Source organism: Hibiscus syriacus, unplaced genomic scaffold, assembly GCF_006381635.1.
Source record: "Hibiscus syriacus cultivar Baekdansim isolate YM2019G1 unplaced genomic scaffold, ASM638163v2 tig00112411_pilon, whole genome shotgun sequence".
NCBI classification, from domain to species: Eukaryota; Viridiplantae; Streptophyta; class Magnoliopsida; order Malvales; family Malvaceae; genus Hibiscus; species Hibiscus syriacus.
Genome location: NW_024063326.1, coordinates 238,834 through 259,745, shown reverse-complemented (window position 1 = coordinate 259,745; position 20,912 = coordinate 238,834). Strand labels below are relative to the sequence as shown.

Below are 20,912 nucleotides of genomic sequence, written 5' to 3'. Positions count from 1 at the left end.
ATTTCCCCTCAACCATTCAACCTTCCCTCCTTTAAGTTAAAAAACAAATTAAATTACATACCTTCTCCTCTTTCAACATAATTAATTGCCCTTCACGCGCCAACTGGTTAGGTGGCCATCAATTGCTTCGAAACCCCTCCGATCCTTTGGTTGCCCTTTCCCCTTAACCATTTGACGTTATTGTGGGGTCTACTAAATCTATTTCACTTATTATTTTCAAAATTTAGGGTTTAATTACATTCCTTAATTTTATAAAACCGACAAAAAGTAAACATATAGCTTGAGTAGGGCAAGCAACCCTTAAAATTTTATAAATTAGACATCTTTAAAATTATATAAGTTTATTCTCTATATAAACTTTGTGTCCATGTCTAAGGCTACGTAAATTACATGTAATTTTTTTTATTAATCTGAGATAAATATAATATATAATATATGTTTAAAGATTTTTAATCATTTAACAATTAATGTTCATATTCCCTTATATATGCAATACTCAAACTTAAGGTATTAAAAAATAACAATAATTTTTTAACTACTAAGATCGCATAGTTTGTGCATTTACATATAATTTAAATGACTAAGTATGTTTAGATTAAAAAGTTTATCATATCATTTTAACAGTAACAGCTAATACTATTATCACTTTACACCTATTAATCAATTTATAAAATTATATATATTACGACATGTGTCATTTAACGAGATTTTTAAACGACCGTTGCAGTCATACACTTAAAATGGTAACATTTATAACATTAAACACCTGAATTGATTGAAAAATAGTTTAGCACCTAAATGGAAAAAATAATATAGTTTAGATACTTATTTTTATATTAACCTGATGATTATAGAAAAATGTTATTTTGTGTTTAATTTATGGTTGTGATGTAAATCATTATTGTATTTGAATGATTTTTATTTGTATATCATCATTGTAATTTAAATATTTTTATTTTTAATAAAACTAATTATTTCTGGAAAAATAATGATTTATTAAAATATATTAATTAAATTAAAATTAAGTAGAACAAGATATAAACACGTATAGTGCCGGATCGCACCAAGAATATTATCTTTTTTTCTGGAAAGGTTATAGCATTTCATTTAATTTCAACTACAAACTGACTGAAAATTACAGAAAGGAAAAGAAAAATAATCAGCAATTAATTTTCTCCCATATTAATTTGTTACAAAATCCCTCGTACGTTGGTGGTGTCGGTTGAGTGATCACATTTGTATGATTCTCCTTTTCCAACCAGTCTTAATCAGTTTGGTATGCCTCTCAACAGGGATGGATTTAAAGGGAATAAAACAATCAAATATTTATATATATCTTTTATATTTATATTTTCTTTGTCTTATCTGTTTTTATTCGTTAAATTATTTTACGACGGTAAAATAAAATATTTTTTATGTATAATTTGACACTCAATAAAACGATTATATTATTATTTTGTTGAGTAAAGTATATAAATAGTCTTCGATTATAAGGTATTGTTTAATCGAGTCTATTGATTATAGGTATTAACTGTCGAGTTATACGATTATTAAAAGATACAAAATACTCATTCAACTATTTATTCGTTCAAACTCATCTTTTTTCGTTAAAAAATTAACAACAATATGAGTTAGACGATAACCTATTGATTGAGATATGATAAAATTTGATCTCATAAACGTTTGAGATATATTTTGTGGATCAATTCTCCGTTTGTATTATGTCGTTGAGTTATTGCTCGAAAGTAACGATAGTGCCAATATACACATTGGAATATGATTTTTTTCATATCTCAGTCAGTAAATTAACATATGACTCATACGATCGTTAAAATTTAAGGGAAAATGACAAATTTAAAATATATGAGTAGTTGAATGATCATTTTGTAACCTTTAATAACGGCATGATTCAATAAAGCAAAGTCATATAGTAATGAACTATTTTTAACTTTTAATAGTCGATTATTTAACAAAACAACACCATACAGTTGAGGGCTATTCATATACTTCATTGTATTGATTTTTGATTTAATCATCAGTACGTGATCTATATTGATCTACTAATTCAGATAAAGTTTTGCAGAGATCTATTAAAGAGGATGACTCTCCCAACTAAATTTATTTTATTCATAAACGTCAAAATTTAAATTTCTAACATTATTTAAAGAATCTAGTACTTCTATCACTTAGTTATTTATATTATATTATTTTCTTTGATATGCATTGTTACAAATTTTGATGATGTTTACTGTTTAACTACCAGTTTATTACAGAACAACGATATGTAAAATTCGTGTGGGTCAATTATCCCAAAAAAAAAAAATCGTGTGGGTCTATGTTTGTCGTCGAAAACAAAACCTGAAAAGACTGTTCCTTTCAATTTTATTGAGCTTTATAATTTTGATTATTAATTAAATTACACTTTTAAACATATTTATATATTAAAAGAATGTGGAGGCGCTAGCCCAATGGTCATCGTGTGCCATAAACGGCGGTATACAGTGATTTTGTCACATTATAATATTATAATCCCTCAACTACCCCAATCCCTCAACCATTGCTTTTAATTATTAAAAAGGCTTAATTCAACAATAACCCCTGAAACTATACCTTTTATATCAAATCAGATTCTTAAACTATAATTTGGTAACTACTTTAAGCCTCAGTCATTAATTTTGTTAATTTTATTAAGTCTATAATATATGATAATAAAGATCACTTTAGCTCTAACTGACATTAAATCCCAATTTTATTTATTAAATAGATAATAACTACATTCTCAAGATAAAAGTGAGATGAACTCATACAAGGTGAGATGATATGAATATCCTTGACCATCCAGTCAACTAATGGATCTCACATTAAATCCCAAAACTAATCCCAAACAACTCTCCTTTCCCCTTATAAAAAAACTCAATTAGTTATTCTAATTAAGTTATTGTCATGTATTTTTTCTTCTTCTTAAAAGCACTAACTCATTATCTTAACCATATTTGTAAGAAAAATAATATCAGCACTTTATCTGAAAATATATTATGATATTAATTATTGGAGTTAGTGAATGATAACATAAATTAAAATCGAATCATGTCAAATTAAATTAAATAGACTACATCACAAATATAAGCATAATAAAGGGACCAAAACCAAAATCGAACTTTTTAAACAATCAAATGAAGCCACTTATGTGATTGACTAACTGGACTGGTGTTTTAAATTAGGGTAAACTACATATGTAATCACTCAATTATCATTTTATTTCTGTTTTAATCATTTAACTATTATATTTTTAAATCATATCTAAAATTACGTTTTGATTCTATTCTAATTACACATTATTAATAAATTAATGTTGATACTGACTTATTTTCATAAGGTAATATAATATCATCATTAAAAAATAACAAATTACAACATCGACAATTATGTCTTTTTACGGTGGGCGACAAAAATGGAAGCAAAACACAATGTTACATATGATTTAATGAAAACAAGTAGATAAAGATGAACACTCTCTTCTCCGAGAACTCACTCACTTCCAATGGCGACATTACTCTCCAGTTTTGTTCTTTTGCTGGTTCTTCTTTCGATTTCCTCTAGCTTCACAATTTCCTTTTCCACTGAAGAAACTGTGAAGACCTACATCATTCGTGTAGATACTCAATCGAAGCCGTCCATTTTCCTCACACACTATCACTGGTACACTTCCGAGTTCGCCGAGCCAACTCGCATCCTCCATACATACGACACCGTATTCCATGGCTTCTCAGCGTCTTTAACAGAAACCCACGCCGCTTCCCTCAGTAACCATCCTTCTGTCCTCGCTGTTTTCGAAGATCGCCGCCGAGAGCTTCACACAACTCGCTCTCCTCAATTCCTCGGTCTCCGGGACCAACACGGGCTTTGGTTGGACTCCGATTATGGGTCTGATGTTATAATTGGAGTCTTTGACACTGGGGTCTGGCCCGAACGACGAAGTTTCTCGGATACGAATCTCGGACCGGTTCCTGCTCGCTGGAAGGGGGTTTGCCAAACCGGAGTCAGATTCGTGGCTAAAAACTGTAACCGCAAACTAATTGGTGCGAGATTCTTCTCTAAAGGTCATGAAGCGGTCCAGGGACTGGGTGGTCCTATCACCGGAATCAACCAAACGGTCGAGTTTATGTCGCCGAGAGATGCTGACGGTCACGGAACCCACACGGCTTCTACGGCCGCCGGGAGACATGCATTTCGCGCCAGTATGGAGGTTACGCCGCGGGAATAGCGAAAGGTGTGGCGCCTAAAGCTAGACTGGCGGTTTACAAAGTCTGTTGGAAGAATTCAGGTTGTTTCGATTCTGACATTTTAGCTGCTTTCGATGCCGCCGTTAATGATGGCGTCGACGTAATTTCGATTTCGATCGGTGGCGGAGACGGGATATCCTCTCCGTATTATCTCGACCCGATAGCAATCGGAGCATACGGTGCGGTTTCACGAGGGGTATTTGTTTCATCCTCCGCTGGAAACGATGGTCCTAACATAATGTCAGTTACCAACCTTGCTCCTTGGTTGGTCACCGTTGGAGCGGGAACAATCGACCGGAATTTCCCCGCTGATGTCATCCTCGGTGATGGACGGAGGTTAAACGGCGTGTCGTTATATTCTGGCGTGCAGTTAAAAGGAAAGATGTATCCCGTGGTTTATCCTGGAAAATCCGGGGACCTCTCAGCTTCTTTATGCATGGAGAATTCTCTTGATCCTAACATTGTCAAGGGGAAAATCGTTATCTGTGATCGAGGAAGTAACCCAAGGGTGGCTAAAGGTATGGTTGTTAAGGAAGCTGGTGGTGTCGGCATGATTCTTGCTAATGCTGCTTCAAATGGTGAAGGCTTGGTCGGTGATGCTCATCTTTTGCTCGCTTGTGCTCTCGGTTCTGATGAAGGGGATGCGGTGAAAAAATACGTTTCTTCTTCACCGAATCCAACTGCTACTATAGATGTTAAGGGTACTATGATCGGCATCAAACCAGCTCCGGTTGTGGCTTCCTTTTCTGCTAGAGGACCCAATGGATTAAACCCTGAAATTCTTAAGCCGGATTTGATTGCTCCTGGGGTTAACATTTTGGCTGCTTGGACTGATGCCGTTGGCCCAACCGGGTTAGACTCCGATCCAAGGAAAACAGAGTTTAACATCCTGTCAGGAACTTCCATGGCTTGTCCTCATGTTAGTGGTGCAGCGGCTTTGCTTAAATCTGCACACCCTGATTGGAGTCCGGCCGCAATTCGATCGGCTATGATGACTACTGCAAGTATAACCGATAAGACAAATCGGCCTATGATCGATGAAGCTACTGGGAAGCCGACGACTCCTTATGATTTCGGTGCTGGACATCTAAATCTCGGTCGTGCAATGGATCCAGGACTTATTTATGATATCACCAACAGTGATTATGAAAGCTTCTTGTGTGCTATTGGTTATAATCCGAAGTTAGTTCAGGTTGTTACGCGGTCTCTGGTGGTTTGTCCAATGAAGAAGCCATTGCCTGAGAACCTTAACTACCCTTCAATTGCAGCATTGTTTTCAACCACATCAAGGGGTCCATCGAGCAAGATGTTCACTAGGACTGTGACTAATGTGGGTCAGGCAAATGCCGTTTACGTCGCAAAGATAGAAGCACCGAGAGGAGTTACGATGACTGTGAAACCGATGAAGTTGGTGTTCACACCAACGGTGAAGAAGATAAGCTATTTGGTGACTATAACAGCAGATAGCAAGCATCTGGTGCTGGACGATGCAGGAGCTGTTTTTGGGTCACTGACATGGACAGATGAGAACCATAAGCATGTGGTGAGGAGCCCCATCGTAGTTACTCAACTCGATCCGTTGTAAACTAGTGAAGCTCGGGGTTTCGTTCGATCAATGTAGGTTTTGATCGAAATGGAAGAATGGGGTCACTGAGTTTTAAGGTAGCATAAGTGTAGAACTTAGTACGCATAGTGAAAGCACTTTGTTCCCTTTTTGTTTGTTGTTTTGTTTGGCAAGGGTAGGAACGGGAGGGTCCTTTCAGAAACTGGATATGAGGGTGATTTAGTGTGAGCTTTTACTCTAATTTCTCTTCATTATATATGTGTATTTATAAACTTTAAGAAGTTTGTGTAATACAGAATAGTTATCAGACAAAAGAAATCCCCGAATTTTAAGAGATAATTATTTGTTCAGTCCCCTCGTCCATTCATAATGTTATGAAACAATAATGTTACGCCATTTCCCGTGGGATAAAATTACCCAGTTTCTATGCAGATAAAGTCCAACGTAATAAATGTCAGTTTGGACCACTCTTTGTTGGGATTGAAAAGCAGAACAGCCATGGATTAGGGAAATTTCTCAACTCTTGAATCATGGGGTTAAAAGAATAGGGTAAATTGCTTCTTAGTCCACGAGAAATGGTCTAAATAAACATAAGTTAGATAAATTGTTCGTAATTTCACCATTTCTCTTTGGCTATAAAAGGATAAAATGAAAGTGTTGGTTGTCGAACGTTAAACGAAAAAATACGAACACTTTTAAAAACAAATAAGCGAATACGAACACGATATTAGAAATTTAAACTAATACAAACCGAACATAAATACCTTAAAAAACAAACAAATGAATAATAACCCAACTTGATTTGTTCAAGCTCGATTCATTTACATTATAAATGGATGCTTCTCATTCATTGCGGAATTTGTATTTGATACATTTGAAACCTCATAAAACTATTAATTTTGCTCTCAAATCACTTATTAAAATCGATTATAGTACGTGCTATTCCTACATTCCCATTGTACTTGATATATATGTATATATATTCATGGACTATAATTCATCACTCTTAATAACTAGTCTTAAACGGCTTGTAAGTCCGGAGATCATGAACAACTCCAGCTACAGAGCCAACTGCAGCAGCTACCGTGACAAAGAAACAAGCCACACTAATCATTTGAAGGGCAAGCCAACTACTTGTTTCTCGTCCAATCTTCTTATCAGATATATACATCTCAATCGGGAAGTAAACAGTTAACGGCCAAAATCCCATTGCCCCGAGGAACCTGATGACATCGTTGAAAAACGGCATGAGCATGGCTATGAGAGTCGTCATCGCCACGAATATCGTCCTCCATACTAGGCGGAAGAGGTTGAATTGATACGTGCCCGCGAGAGGATCGGTATTTTGTGTTCCGTCATCATGAAGTCGCTCTTTGGCCGCTTTTGAGCGCACCATTTCTCAATAAATGCAAACAAGGGCTGGCAAAATACCTGCACTTTTCATGTTTAATCAGATATGATTGATTGATGAACTTGGTAAATTGTCTTTACTAGGATCAGTTATTCTACGGTGTATACCTGATATGCTCCGACGAGGTGGACAACGATCGCTAGATTAGCAATGTCGAGCAGCCAGTAAGGGTTGTAAAACCCGAATCCGGTTAGAAGATTTCCGGGAGAGAGATCACCAAAGGCTGCATATCCAAAGCTACCACAGAGGAAATAAAACACAGTTGTTACAATGATGCTGAATAAAGTAGCCTTCTTCATTGTCTTGTACTCTGCTGGAGGTGATTTCACCGTATCCTGCAGTAAGAACAGGCCATGTTAAATTGTACACGACATTTCAACATTACGAAGTACGATACAATCGTCGAATACCTGAATTAAAATAAGGATTACAGAGTAGGAATATGCAAAAGCAATAGCTCCCAGGGCTTGCAAAGTCCTCCATATCTTCTGCATACCGGTAACAGTTCCAGCATGTGTTAGGGTACCTATGCTGATACCTGACAAGCTTCCGTCGAATCTCCCGTGTTCTGCAACTTTGCCAATGCCAAGTCCAAGACCAGCAGTGGAATGCGTAAACGAATAATAGCTGCCACTATGGATAGCCACCATACATGACTAAAGTTCGGTATCTGAAAAGACATATGACATGGATCCGTTCCACCACTATTGTGGAAACAGTTCGATTCTTGATCGCCCTAAACAAGCACGGTAAAAGGGATTACATCACATAAACTTTATTTTTCATGCCTCGAAACTAATGAAATTCCAAAAGCAGAGAAGAGTACTTGATGAATTTGGTCAATATAACTCTCATCATGCTCACTGATGCAACAATAAAATATACAGATAATATCGGCACGATATGGTTTATATTTTCATGATTTTGCATGATATATTTCTAATTCAGTTACCTAAAAGTGTCTTAACAGCTTCCATGTAGGTGTAGTTTCTTTGTCCGGTTACTGGGTCACCAGACCAATAACACTCTGCTAGGAGATTGGAAGTGTAGAGATTGACATAGGCGAAAAGTACCAGCATAGTTGGTCCTGCAACCCAGCCAAGCTGTGCAAAAGCCCATGCCAAAGACAGAACTCCTGACCCGATGACCGCAGTTATAATGTGCGACGTTGCGGTCCAAAAAGTGCCTGCATCCACATATTAATAGATCTGTCAAGGATTATAAGCACATTGGAGTTGCATATCAGTTACGTCTTAGTGGTACCTGTTCTCTTCAAGTGGCCATCATCATCGAAACACTTGGAATAGTTGGCTTGAGGGTTGGTTGCTTCACTCTCATTCTCGGCTTTAGGTTGAACTTCCACTTGTAAGTAATGCCTGATATCATGTCGTTCTTCGATCTAAACCACAAAAGAACATTAATATTAGGGAGAAGTGAGGAACCCAAAAAAAAAAGTGTTGGAGACAAGCAACTTATATATTACAGCTAGGTAGATTCTGCTAGGCATAGTTCGACTCCTAGCCAACATGGCTGCGAAATTGTGGATGAATGAGTAGCTAGCTAGTGAAAGCTAAGAAGAAGAAGATGGTGGATGAATGAGATTGTTCAATAAAGAGCTTTTTATAGGAGAGAATATACTGAATAAAGTTGAATTGTTATGGAACCAATCATGTTGACGAGCACTTGTGTACATGTGACACATTTGCCCCTCTGTTCATGTAAAAAAATCTGGGTGCTTGGTCATTGTGGATGGAGCATTTTGTCGTTATCAAACTTTTGTTGCTTTTACATCCCAAGAATCACAGTCGATTAGTGATCATATAGGCTTACTCTTAAGGTATATTTGTGGTTTCGACAACCGCGTTTGCAATCGCAATTTAAATTCTAGACTTGATTCATGTTCTTCAAATCTTAGCCCAAGAAAATCACCACCACAAGCCTAAATTCTCCATTGTTTTCCCTACAAGTGGACGGTGGCTAAGGTTCATGTTTATCAAAGACTAATCATATCAAAGAAGCATTTTTAAGACCTTGGATGAAGCCTCTCTTTCCCAACAGTGCTTGCTGACACTCCCACCACAATAAACAGCTCTCAAATTGTGTAACGTCTCAAACATCTATAATGCATATTGCTCCATGTTTGACATCTGGCTTTGATATTAAAAAATATCAAGTGGTATTTATGCCAAGTTGGATGATATTTAATCTGATATGGCTGACGAGATGACAGGATACTAACTTTCAATTCGGTTTTGGGCTAAAACTAACACGACCAATCCAAAATCATAATTTTTGGGCCAAAATGAAACACAAAAAAGGAACAAATGAAAATGGAGTGAGTAGTAAACTTCCACCAGAGTCCGCTCACTGTACCACCAGTTTTTCCATTTTTGCCTCTGGTATTTCATTCGTATTGGTGGGAGTAGTAAGCAGTTGTGTTATTTGATCTTTTCGTTAAGATTTTGATCATTTGAGTGATATGGAGCATTATGTCCTCTGCTACTTACCATGCCAAAACAATCCTTGGAGTTGCATGGGCTTGAGGCCTTTTTAGTTGCTCCTCTATGTTATCTTACTTTTCATCTACTCTAAAATATTTGTATTTTATAAATCTGTATATAATTTTCAAATATACGATATCATCTTTCAAAATATATTAAGTATATCATATTAAACACGTGTATACGTGTCTATTCTAAAATAAATTTCGAAATTTATTATCTTAGAACCAAATCCATGTTGATTGGTATAATCGTTAAAATAGATATTATCTCTTAATATTAATACAATTATTCAAGAATCATATACTCGAATTCTAAAGTGAATACAGTTGATATTGCTCTTCAAAAATTGAACATTTTATTTGAGAATAGTTTTACCTGATCATAATATGGTGATTGAAAAAATACTCAAAAAAAGAGAGAGGATGTTTTATATAGGCAAAAAAATATGGAAAAAATGTATAAAAAAAATTGACTATTATTCAATAATTTATACAAGGGCCTGAATTTATAGGTTAAAAAAGGAAAGGGGCATATAAATGTTAGGAGATGTTGGGCAGGTAGGAAGCTTTATGTGGACAACAAAGTGGGGGATATAGCATTAGGGCATAGTTACTGCATAAGGTGGCTAAGTAAGTTGTGTGTAGAGGACAGATAGGTTTGACCCATTTCCACATTCATTGCTATGGCCTATGGGGAAAGGCTGACTGCCCAACACCTCAACATATCTATCTTCACCCACAGACATACTTCCATCTCTTCTTTATTCAATCTCTCTTATGCTTATCCTTATCTTCATTCTTAAAAATAATACTCCTTTAAAAGATAAATTAATTCTATGCTCACTAAATTATAGGAAGTACACAAATGGTCTCCCGACTATAGAATGTTATTTTATTGAGTCCACCGACTATTGAAAGTTACAAAATGGTCACTCGACTATTAATATGTTCCAAACTCATCATTTTTCATTAAAAAATTGGCGGCAGTCTAAGCTGAAAATTAACAAGTTGACTGAGATATGGTAAAATCTGATCTCATAACCATTTGAGTTTTATTTTTTGGATCGACTCTGTTTACATTATGCTAGCGAGTCAGTGCTTGAAACATTATTTCGTCGAGCCAGTGCTTGAAAGCAACGACGATGCCAGTAGACATCATTGAAATATGATTTTATCATATCCCAACTAGTAGTTAACATCTAGTTTAGACGATTGTCGTTTTTTTAAAGAAAATGATGAATTTAAAACATATGAATAGTCGAGTGACCATTTTGTAACTTTTAATAGTAGGAGAATTCAACAAAGCAATATCCTATAGTAGAGGGACTATTTTATAACTTTAATAGTCAATGAACTCAAGAAAACAATACCCTATAATTGAGGGACCATTTGTGTACTTTACTCTAGTTATATGGGTGATTTTATTTTGATAATTGAACTATGAATTTTGTCAATTAGGTCACTAATATATTTAAATAATATAAATCAAATCACCTATCATTAATTGTTAACGGAAATACTGAAACAAATTTATATAATTACACATTTAATCTTTATTGCTTACATATTCTATCAATTTAATATTAGTTTTGATTTAATAAATTTATTCATTCAATCAGACAATGATATGTGTCATTAAGTCAAATGATACCATAGTACTCGCATATGTTATGGGATATCTCAAACTTCACCAAGTGTAAAGCTTTCTGAGGTCTTGAGTTCTAGTAGTTGTGTTTATAAAGTGTGTGTTGTCAATGATTAAAAAAATCATAAACATATATTACCTTATAATAACACCGTGATATTGGAAAAGGTTTTCAGCTTCATCTGAGAGAAAGGCATTCCTGGTCTACGACTTCATCGAGGCATAGGCAACATATTACTTACGTCCATGCGAGTAACGTCGATAGACAAAGTTCCACAGAAAAAATATGAATGTTGATATGTCAATTTTATAGAGATGGCGCCTCAAAAATTTCTTTTAAAACATGATCACACATCAACACACTCATTATTATGATCTTCAATTATTTTATACTTAGAAAATATATTTTAACATTATTTAAAAAAAACCCAAACTCTTAAAATGTGAGAGTCAATAAAATCATTCAAAATAAAATAACTTTTTTATAAGATTTTCAAGCCTTCTTCTAACGTAACATCAATTGGTACTATTAGTTATTTTCAAGCCATCAAATATTACGTGAGAGAATTGCTCGTCCAACTCAGTTGTTAGAGTACAAGGCTCTTAACTTTGGGGTCGTGGGATCGAGTCCCAAAGTGAGAAATTTATAATTTGGAGGTCTTCCTACTAACTTATCTCCCCTTACATATGGGAATAAAGGTCAACTAATTTTTTAAAATATTACGTGAGATTTATATTTATAAATTATAACGGATTCCAGGGTCTAATAATTGAAGAATTTAGAATTAAATAAATTGATATACTATTAGTTTTGGACTTGACTTTTTCATTTTTTGTAATGTTGATTAAAATGAGTTCCTCCCTTACTAAATCCACTGCATTGAATTTTAAAATGTTTGCTAATTATAGCCCTACTTGACCTATTATTTTTCAAAATATTTAAGTCGTTTTTTAGTAATTCATAATTCATGATTAGGTCAAATTAATTTTTTTTACAAATCCATGATATGTTCTCATGGTTTTATTCATGGACTGACTTCCATAATTTAAATCCTCAAATTATACATTTTTAATAATAGATTCATAATCAATCTTTAGAGCACGTGGTTGAAAGCTCTCAGTTGACACATTTTCTTTTCTTTAGACTGTGAATTTAATACCTATTAAGAGTAAAAATTCCCCTACCACCCTTAAATAATATTTTTTTAGAAAAAAAACAATAGATTCATCGATTTATCTTTTTTGACCACGATCTAAATTTACATCTCAGCAATTTAAGTAGTTAAGTTGAAAATTTCCAATTGGATATGAATGAATCCAATTACACCAAGTAAATTTGAGTTTTACATCACTTTCATAATTTTTTTTAATGATTGATATTTTAATAATTTCATCGTTGAATTTCATATTATATTCACATAGATTTTAAATATCAAATTCATTGCGAACTAAAGGATCTCAATAGTTAAGGAATTGTTATTATCCCTTGAGATCTCGTGTTCAAACATCGAGTATGACAGATGTATGAACGTTCAATATCAAATATTTGAGAGTCTTTGAACATATATTATCCGTATTCACCCTAGATTAATAAAAAAAAAATTCATTATATGTAAAAACATTCAATCGCTAAATATATATTAACGAAGGTACTACTTTGGGTCGACATAATAGCAGAGTCGTGGCTAGGTTGTTGGAGGCCCTATGCAAATTCTTATGCTTCTATTTCGAGGGCCATATTTTTATGATTCTTAATGGCAACAACGGATAGATTTAATGGTTAAATTATTAAAATATCAATAGTAAAAAACTTTAAAAAAATGTAAAAATAATTTGATTTTACATTATTGTAAATGGATGCAAGGAGGTAGAGAACACTTCTTATATATGATAGTTACTCATTGTTGATGCAAGGAAAAGATATGATAATCGATAGCAGTTCATCTCGTCGACGTGGGATAGAGAGTCGTTGATATGAGAATGAATGCGAGATTAGGAGAACTAAGGTTGTCAAATCCCTTCTTCGTCTCTCTTATTTCATATTTAGAATGTGAATCATCAATTTTGAAAGGTTCTATAATGATTAGAAACTGATCCGTAAGATACAAGTGAAATGGTTAGATTGGATTAATTAATTAAGTGAGGTGATAAAATTGTACATGTTTATTGTATAAAAAGATGACGTGGTGATAAAATTATACATGTAAAAGAAATAATGTAAAAATAATATTAATATTAATAATATAAAGTTTAAATGATAAAATCAAGGGGCCGCCGGAGCTGGGGTGCGCCGCTGATGATAAGGAAAAAGATAAAAGGTGTTCGATATGGGCCCACAAGTGGTGTACGAGTGGGTCCCATCCCAAACGCCGCAAGTCGCAACGGCGCACATCAACGTACATCCCACGGCTTCCTAACTCCATCCAACTACCGCTCCAGTTGGTGGCGTTTGGGAATTGGGAAAGAGACGTTTCCCGGCCTCCTAGCATTTCCCCCTTCCTCTTCCCCTTAAATTACAGACTCTGCCATTCCGCCGTTTCCCCAATTATTGCATGTGTTATCATGATAAATTAAGTGCTTATTAATTATAATTTCCATAATTATAAATTATACTTACAAAATTAAGATAATTTGTTTCTTAAATATATAAAGCCACCATTTTTTTACTAAAATAACCATATTTGATCATTAAAAAACTCTATGATAAAATGTCAATATTTCTTAACTTAATAAGCTTATAAAAAGGGGAAACTTGAAGTTTTCGTTGACAAATTATATTTTAGTGCGTATATAAAAGTAAAAGGGTGAATTGGGAAAAGGGATGGTAAGCGGGTACAATTTCGTGGATTTCGAACCGCATCCGCTCCAATTGGAGTGAGGATGAGTATAATTTTAGTGAGTAGTGGGCGGGTGTGGATTTAGAAAGTGGTACCCGTTGCGGGTAGTGGGCGGGTAATGGGTTTGAGACCTTACCCGCCCCGCATCCGCACCGCATCCACCCGCCTCGTATCCACCCGCCCCACATCCACCCGCCCAACTAAATATCCATTAAATTTTGGACCATTATGAATTTAGGTATACTTTTAAGAGACTAATTTATAAATCCTAATATTGTATAAGATATAACTTGTAATTTAACCAAATATTAAGGATAAGTTTATGTATAAATTTTTTTCTTTCAAACCTCTCGTTACTGCGCCGATCTTTCAAACCTCTGGTCTCCACTCTTCAGCTTATTCAGGTACATTTCTTCCCTTTTTACTTGAAATTTAATTTTTGTAAGAGTCATTTCTGTAGTCAATTCGTTTTAAGCTCCTCTACATTTCGTTTTAAGAGTTTAATTTTTATTTACTCGTACTGATTTTTAATTATTTTTTAGATTCATCTCAATGTTTATTTTAAGCTTAATTTCTTAATGTTCTACAAATCAATATCTTGTGACTGAGCACCCACGTTTTAGGCCAACAGAGTCAGATCGTTGCTTCTCAAATCTCAATTTTTAACGCCACTGAATATAATTAAGTGTTTCACTCGTGCTTCTCAAACCTCCATTTTTAACGCCATTGAAACTGACTATTTTGCAAATTTAAATTTCAACTGAGTATTTTGAAATACTGGTGTTTTATTATGGTGTTTTATGGGAATTATGATTGTAATATTGGAGTATCAGATGTCACAAGTATTGTTTGAAAATTTAGAATGTTGTACCATAAACAAAAACATTATGTGTTTGTCATTTATGTTTCTAGACTTTAATTAAATCTTTTATTATGATGTTTTATGTATTTTAAGATCTATATTAACACTTAACTCAGATAATCCTTGGTTTATTTTATTATGTTTCTTAATAGATGTGTTTGTTTTATGTTTGTTGCTTATGTATAACTTAAGTTTGTTGTCAGGCGGGTCTAGCCAGGTACGTCTCCAGTGAGTAGTGGGTGTGGGGGATGAATTTGAGAATGTACCCGCGTGGGCGGGTGTGGATTTAAAAATTTTTACCCATCATAGATGGTGGACGGATGGTGAATTGAAAAATATTAAGTGGGTATGAGGAGGGAGAGAGAACATCCGCACCTGACCTGTCCGTTTGGGAAGGACAGAAAAAACCAAAAGGTCCTCCCACAAGAGTGGTGCATGTGATGTTGGTGGGAGTTGGAAGTAATAAAATACTAGTTAAAATGGAACAATTATTAGCCTAGTGATAGAGACTATATTTATTTATAATTTGTATTCAAAATTTATTATTTATTTTCATAATATTATTTTTAAATTTTCAACTTATGTATATTACTATTGAAAGCAAGATTTTTCTATTGGACTATAATCAGAAAATAAAAATAACATTAAAAACATAATTTATAATAATCATTTCTAAAAATACAAATATAATAATTTTTAAACTTACGTGATATAAAAAGGATATTAATTTGAGAATTAATTTAAAATACGTTTAGTTCATTTTTTAAAATAATATTTAAGGGAAAAGGCATGAAGAAAACGCTTATTAGTCTATTATATAAATATGATTAACCAGATAAACTTTTTTTTCTTTTTAGAGAAAATGGAAAAGAAAAAAAAATCCCATGGAAGCTTCTAATGTCTCAACCTAACACCTTTGAAAAAAAAGAGAATTAATAAGTGAAAAATGAAATAAAAGTGGAATTTCAAGTTCAATCTCTAATTAATATTTATTTATTTAATGCAATTCATTTTACATATTAATTTATTATTAGATATCAGCTATAAAATTTAACATATACAATTATTCAAAATTTACTCCATTCACAAATGTCAGGCTTCGAACCTCTAACTTTATTTAAGAAATCTAGTATAAAATTTAACATATACAATTATTTATAAAAAATAATTACTGATATACAACTAGTATAAATTATATTTTATAAAATATGCTTGTTTTTTTAATTACATCTATCATTTTTAGGGTTCATAATTTTAAATTTTAGTATTCGTGATTAATGTTTGAGGGCAAGATTTAATATTTAGAGTTTAAGGTTTAAAATTCTAGAATTTATGAGTAAATAAACAAATTATTTGAACTAAAATTTACACAAATTATGTATGAGATAATAACTCTGATTTATATATAATTCATCATATTAGTAATTTTGTTGCTTAATTTACCGTTAGTATTTTGGTTTTAGATTTAAGTTTTATAATTTTTAAATCCTTTCGGTTCTGGTTATTTCTGTGTTCGAGTCATATTAGATCCGAAAGTTGAAGATTTTTATTTGATGAGATATCGAATCATTTTATGTTATGATCATTTCGGGTTTGAGTTGTTTTAGCTTATTAGTTAAATTCATCTTAGATTTGAGTTTTTTTCCCTGAAAGGTAGATTTGAGTTATTTTTGAATTCAAATCATTTTGATTATTCAAATAAAAAGATTAAATTGTAAATTTTTATAATTAAATTAAGTAGGGTTGAATTTGAATTAGAAGTTAACAAGTCTAACTCTACTGTAACCAGATGTAAGATGTAACCTATGATATATAACAATAGTTTTGAGATTTGATGACAAAATCAGTTAATCATGATGGGGTAGTGAGTTAAAGTTTGAGTCTCATAACAACCGGTAGCTAACAGATAGTATTTAATTTATATTATGAAATTATAGATTTATTAAAGTGAAGATTGTAACCTCTGCCTGCCCTCATCAATGCCCCGTCTTCTCTCTACCAAATTCAACTTCAACCTCAATTGTCTTCCTTTTTCCAATTACAATGATTATTATTACTTATTTATCGTTTTCCATCAAAACAAAACTACTTAATTTTTTTTCCAATCATAAATGTAAAATATAAAATAATGTTAATAAAGTATTGAGCATGCATGCACTTTGTAATTCGTTATCAGTGATGAGTATGATACCCAGATTTAACAATTTTCGATTTGATATGATTTTATAAGAATATTTTTTAATAAAAAATTAAATTCGAGTAGAGTTTAATTACATATTTTTAAATTTTTGATTGTCGATATTTATGGTGATTGATTCCAAAACCGGAATAATTAGGTAGGTTGGAGGGGGTCCATGGGATGAATGATTGGTAGGTACACGGAAGAGAGATGTGTAGTTTCTTCACGCCTTTTTGTTGTGGTGTGAATTAGGAAAGTGGAAGAAATAGGTTGCCCACCACTCCCTTCTTCCTCGTTTCTCCTCCTCTCATGGCTTATCCATTTGCCTTCCCCCAATATCAAAATCAACCCTTTCCCATTACAACAAGACAAAACCCTAAATTAATACTAAATCAAACAGGAAAGAAAAAGTGGTTGCATTGTCAAATGAGCCAACATACATCACATTGGTGAGAAATCTAATGCTTTTTCAAAGATTTTTTTTAGAGGGTATGCAAATTGAACCTTCTCATGTCCATGCAAATGAATGACAACAACAATGTAAAGGGCTGTCCTTGTTTACTTCAAATTGCTGAAATGATTTACATGAAAAGAAGATGAATACACATTCATAAACAATGATCATCTATCTATACGATCACCAAGTATATATTGATTATATAATATAATCATACAAATTAGAGATATAAGAGAACAAGAATGAAAGGGATTTTAAAACTAATATCAATCTCCATATCATTTCTCTACATAGTTAAAAATCCAAGTTTTCCCCTTTAATTATTTCATTTCCAGCCTTCTGTAATCCAATAAACCAAAATTCAAGCCTAAGAAATCATAGCCACTGCTGCTGCTACTGCTACTACCGATAGTGCAAGTGCAGTCTTTGCTGTTTTTAACCCCCAAGCTGCAAATAAAACAAAGACTTCTTCCTTCAGTTTTCAATGGCTCTGGTTGAGTGGTTTGATGGCAAGGAGGGCTAATTCTGAGGTCCAAATTCAAGTCTGGACACCTTTCTTTAACTGGGATTTTCTTTTCTTCTTTGTTGATGAATCCATTAGGGTTACTGAGCTTCTCTTTCTCTTCTTTGGCTCCACTGAAAGATATCGTTGTTATATCCTGAGAAGCCTCATTGAGTGGCCTGTGAGTCGCCGGATCAATCCCTCGACTCAATAGCTTCCTCCTTATATGTGTGTTCCAGTAATTCTTTATCTCATTATCTGTTCTCCCTGGTAATCTCCCCGCTATAAGAGACCACCTATGCAAATTTTAAACAATCTCCACATAAATCCCTCAAAAACCAATCAAAATTTCAAGCACCAAAGTTAAATATATGCATATATGTATACTTACTTGTTACCGAGAAGGCTGTGCAACTTGATAATGAGTTCATCTTCTTCTTCAGTGAAATTGCCACGTTTAAGGTCAGGTCTTAAGTAGTTGATCCAACGAAGCCTACAACTTTTTCCACAACGGAGAAGACCCGCAGCTTTAGGTAGTGAACGCCAACAGCCCTCACCATGGGCTCGAATATAAGCGATTAGACGATCGTCTTCTTCCTTGGTCCATGCACCTTTGTTCGTATGAGCTTTCTCACAACAAGGAGACCTTCCCATAATTAAACACAAACCCTTCTTCAACCTGTGGAAACTAGCACTACTACTACTATACCTGGACGTTTGCTGTTTTTCAACACTATATATTATTACATCGAGAATTTAGTAGTAAGAATAAGGGTGGAAAATGGCTTTTTCTGTTGTGTGTTGCAGAAACATAACATTGAGGCCGGCCCTTTGAGAAATAGCAGGTTAGATGCTGTTTTTATAGCCTTTTGACTATTATACTCAAACACAGAGCAAGAGGGCAGTGACCCTAAATTAGCTTCTAGATGTGAGTTGGTGGACAGGTTTGAAGGGAGTGTGGATGGTGGCCTCTCCCTCTTTGATGGATATTATAATCAGTCATATATATAATAAATAGTTTGGCGTAATTAAAATATAATATATGTTTAAAAAAATTATTCTATTAATAATGTTTATTAACTTTACAAACATAACTACTTAAATTCAAAATTTCTAAGAAGAATAACATTCATGACTCCACTCAATTGATTCCAGTTATATGTATAATAAAGCGAAAGGGGATATATGTTAACTGTAGGTAACCTTTAGGTAGATGTAAAGTAAGGTTATATTTAAAGTATGGATAGGGCAAAGTGTGATCTATTCTCTCTTTCCCACTCTATCTTTCCATTTTTCTTTCTATTTTTTCTTCCTATCTTTGGCCCCTCTGTCTTAACCTGCACTACTTTAATAGTTTAGTTAGCTTCCATAATCTTTCCCCAACTCATTAGACAACATGTACCTGAATACATGTCCTAACTTGTATATTTTATCTTGTTGTTGGAACTAACATCCTTAGCAAATGTTTTCGGTGTAATATATGATATTTTAATATCTATGAATGTTGTCTAGTTGACTAGTTATGGTTTACACAGAAATCAAATCTTGAAGCAAAGTTAAAAAAGATGGAACACTTTATGTGTTGATGGGAATGCATATATATATATATATATATATATATAAACAATTGCCATATTAGTTAATTGGAGTGGTGATATGAGAAAGAAAATGTCCTAGTGGATAGGCTATATTTGTGAATAAATCATTGATAAATAGATGGTAGTTGTGGATCTTTATTCTATTGGTATCCCATCATCATGCATGAGAGAGAGAGAGGGGGGGGAGAGAGAGAGGGGGAGAGAGAAAAGAGTTTCTAGAAGACTTGGGGGTTGGGGTTCAGCCGTTCAGGGCAGGATGATAAAGGAGGAGAGAGAGAATAGGAAAAAGATATACTCAAAGTAGTCCAATGTGATATGAGTGTGATTGTGATTGTCTTGTTTGTGGGCTTTGGTTCACCTTCCACTTTCCCTTCAATATTTGTGGGTACTTTTCTCTCTCCCCAAACCTTGTAGTTTAAGTTTAGTCAACAAACGGGCAGCAGAGGTTAGGGATGGGAAAGGTTGATTCTTTTCACCCTTTTTTTGTCATCTTCAACCTCTGTCTCTATCTCTCCAATTTGTATACCAGCACTAAGGTCAAATTGTACAAGAGGTCCATATATGATGCATTTTTGTGAACAGAATCCTGTTATAATATTTATATTTTTTGTGTATACTTTCAATTCTAAAATCAACTTTTTCGTATATACTTTCAATAACAAACATGCCAATCGAGCAAAGAAATATAACAAAAGATTAAATTTGCTAAAAACAACATAACAAAAGGACCTTCAATACATCTGATCTCCTATATAGGGACCTTGTATAGAATTTCACCTTAGATTGATTTTAGACTTTTTTGTTGTTATTTTCTATCCTTCACTCTCCAACCATTGGCAACTTTTCACCCACCACCACACATAACAAAACTATCTTCTCTCTCTCATCATGAAATTCAAGTGGGAGGTAAGAGCCAAGGATGATGAGCCCAAGTTGTTTTTAGGGGGAGAAAGAAGGGAGGTTTCACCTAACCTATTCACCTTTCAGACTGTCCTTGCAACTACTCCTAACACTGTGATGCTGGAACTATATGATGAGGCAGACAAGGATACCACTTTAAGATTTTCAATG

At 33.8% G+C, this 20,912-nt stretch overlaps 1 protein-coding gene and 2 pseudogenes across 1 annotated transcript; 1 reads left to right on the top strand and 2 right to left on the bottom strand.

The window, feature by feature from the left end:
- Positions 1-3,516: 3,516 nt before the first annotated feature.
- LOC120179350 lies at positions 3,517-5,998 on the top strand (annotated as a pseudogene).
- Positions 5,999-6,795: 797 nt separating this feature from the next.
- On the bottom strand, positions 6,796-8,982 carry LOC120179317 (annotated as a pseudogene).
- A 9,053-nt stretch (positions 8,983-18,035) lies between these two features.
- LOC120179252 (myb-related protein 308-like) lies at positions 18,036-19,238 on the bottom strand. The gene is made up of 2 exons (XM_039184889.1): positions 18,635-19,238; positions 18,036-18,539 (listed from the first exon to the last, which is right to left on the bottom strand). The coding sequence occupies exons 1-2, from the start codon at positions 18,895-18,897 to the stop codon at positions 18,062-18,064; spliced, it is 741 nt and encodes a 246-aa protein (XP_039040820.1). The 5' UTR covers positions 18,898-19,238; the 3' UTR covers positions 18,036-18,061.
- Between the last annotated feature and the right edge of the window lie 1,674 nt (positions 19,239-20,912).

Excerpts from the sequence above, each read along its gene's own strand:
- LOC120179252 (XM_039184889.1), bottom strand. The coding sequence starts at position 18,897 with ATGGGAAGGTCTCCTTGTTGTGAGAAAGCTCATACGAACAAAGGTGCA. Across the intron at positions 18,540-18,634 it reads CACAGCCTTCTCGGTAACAA|GTGGTCTCTTATAGCGGGGA; the intron begins GTAAGTATACAT and ends AAATTTGCATAG.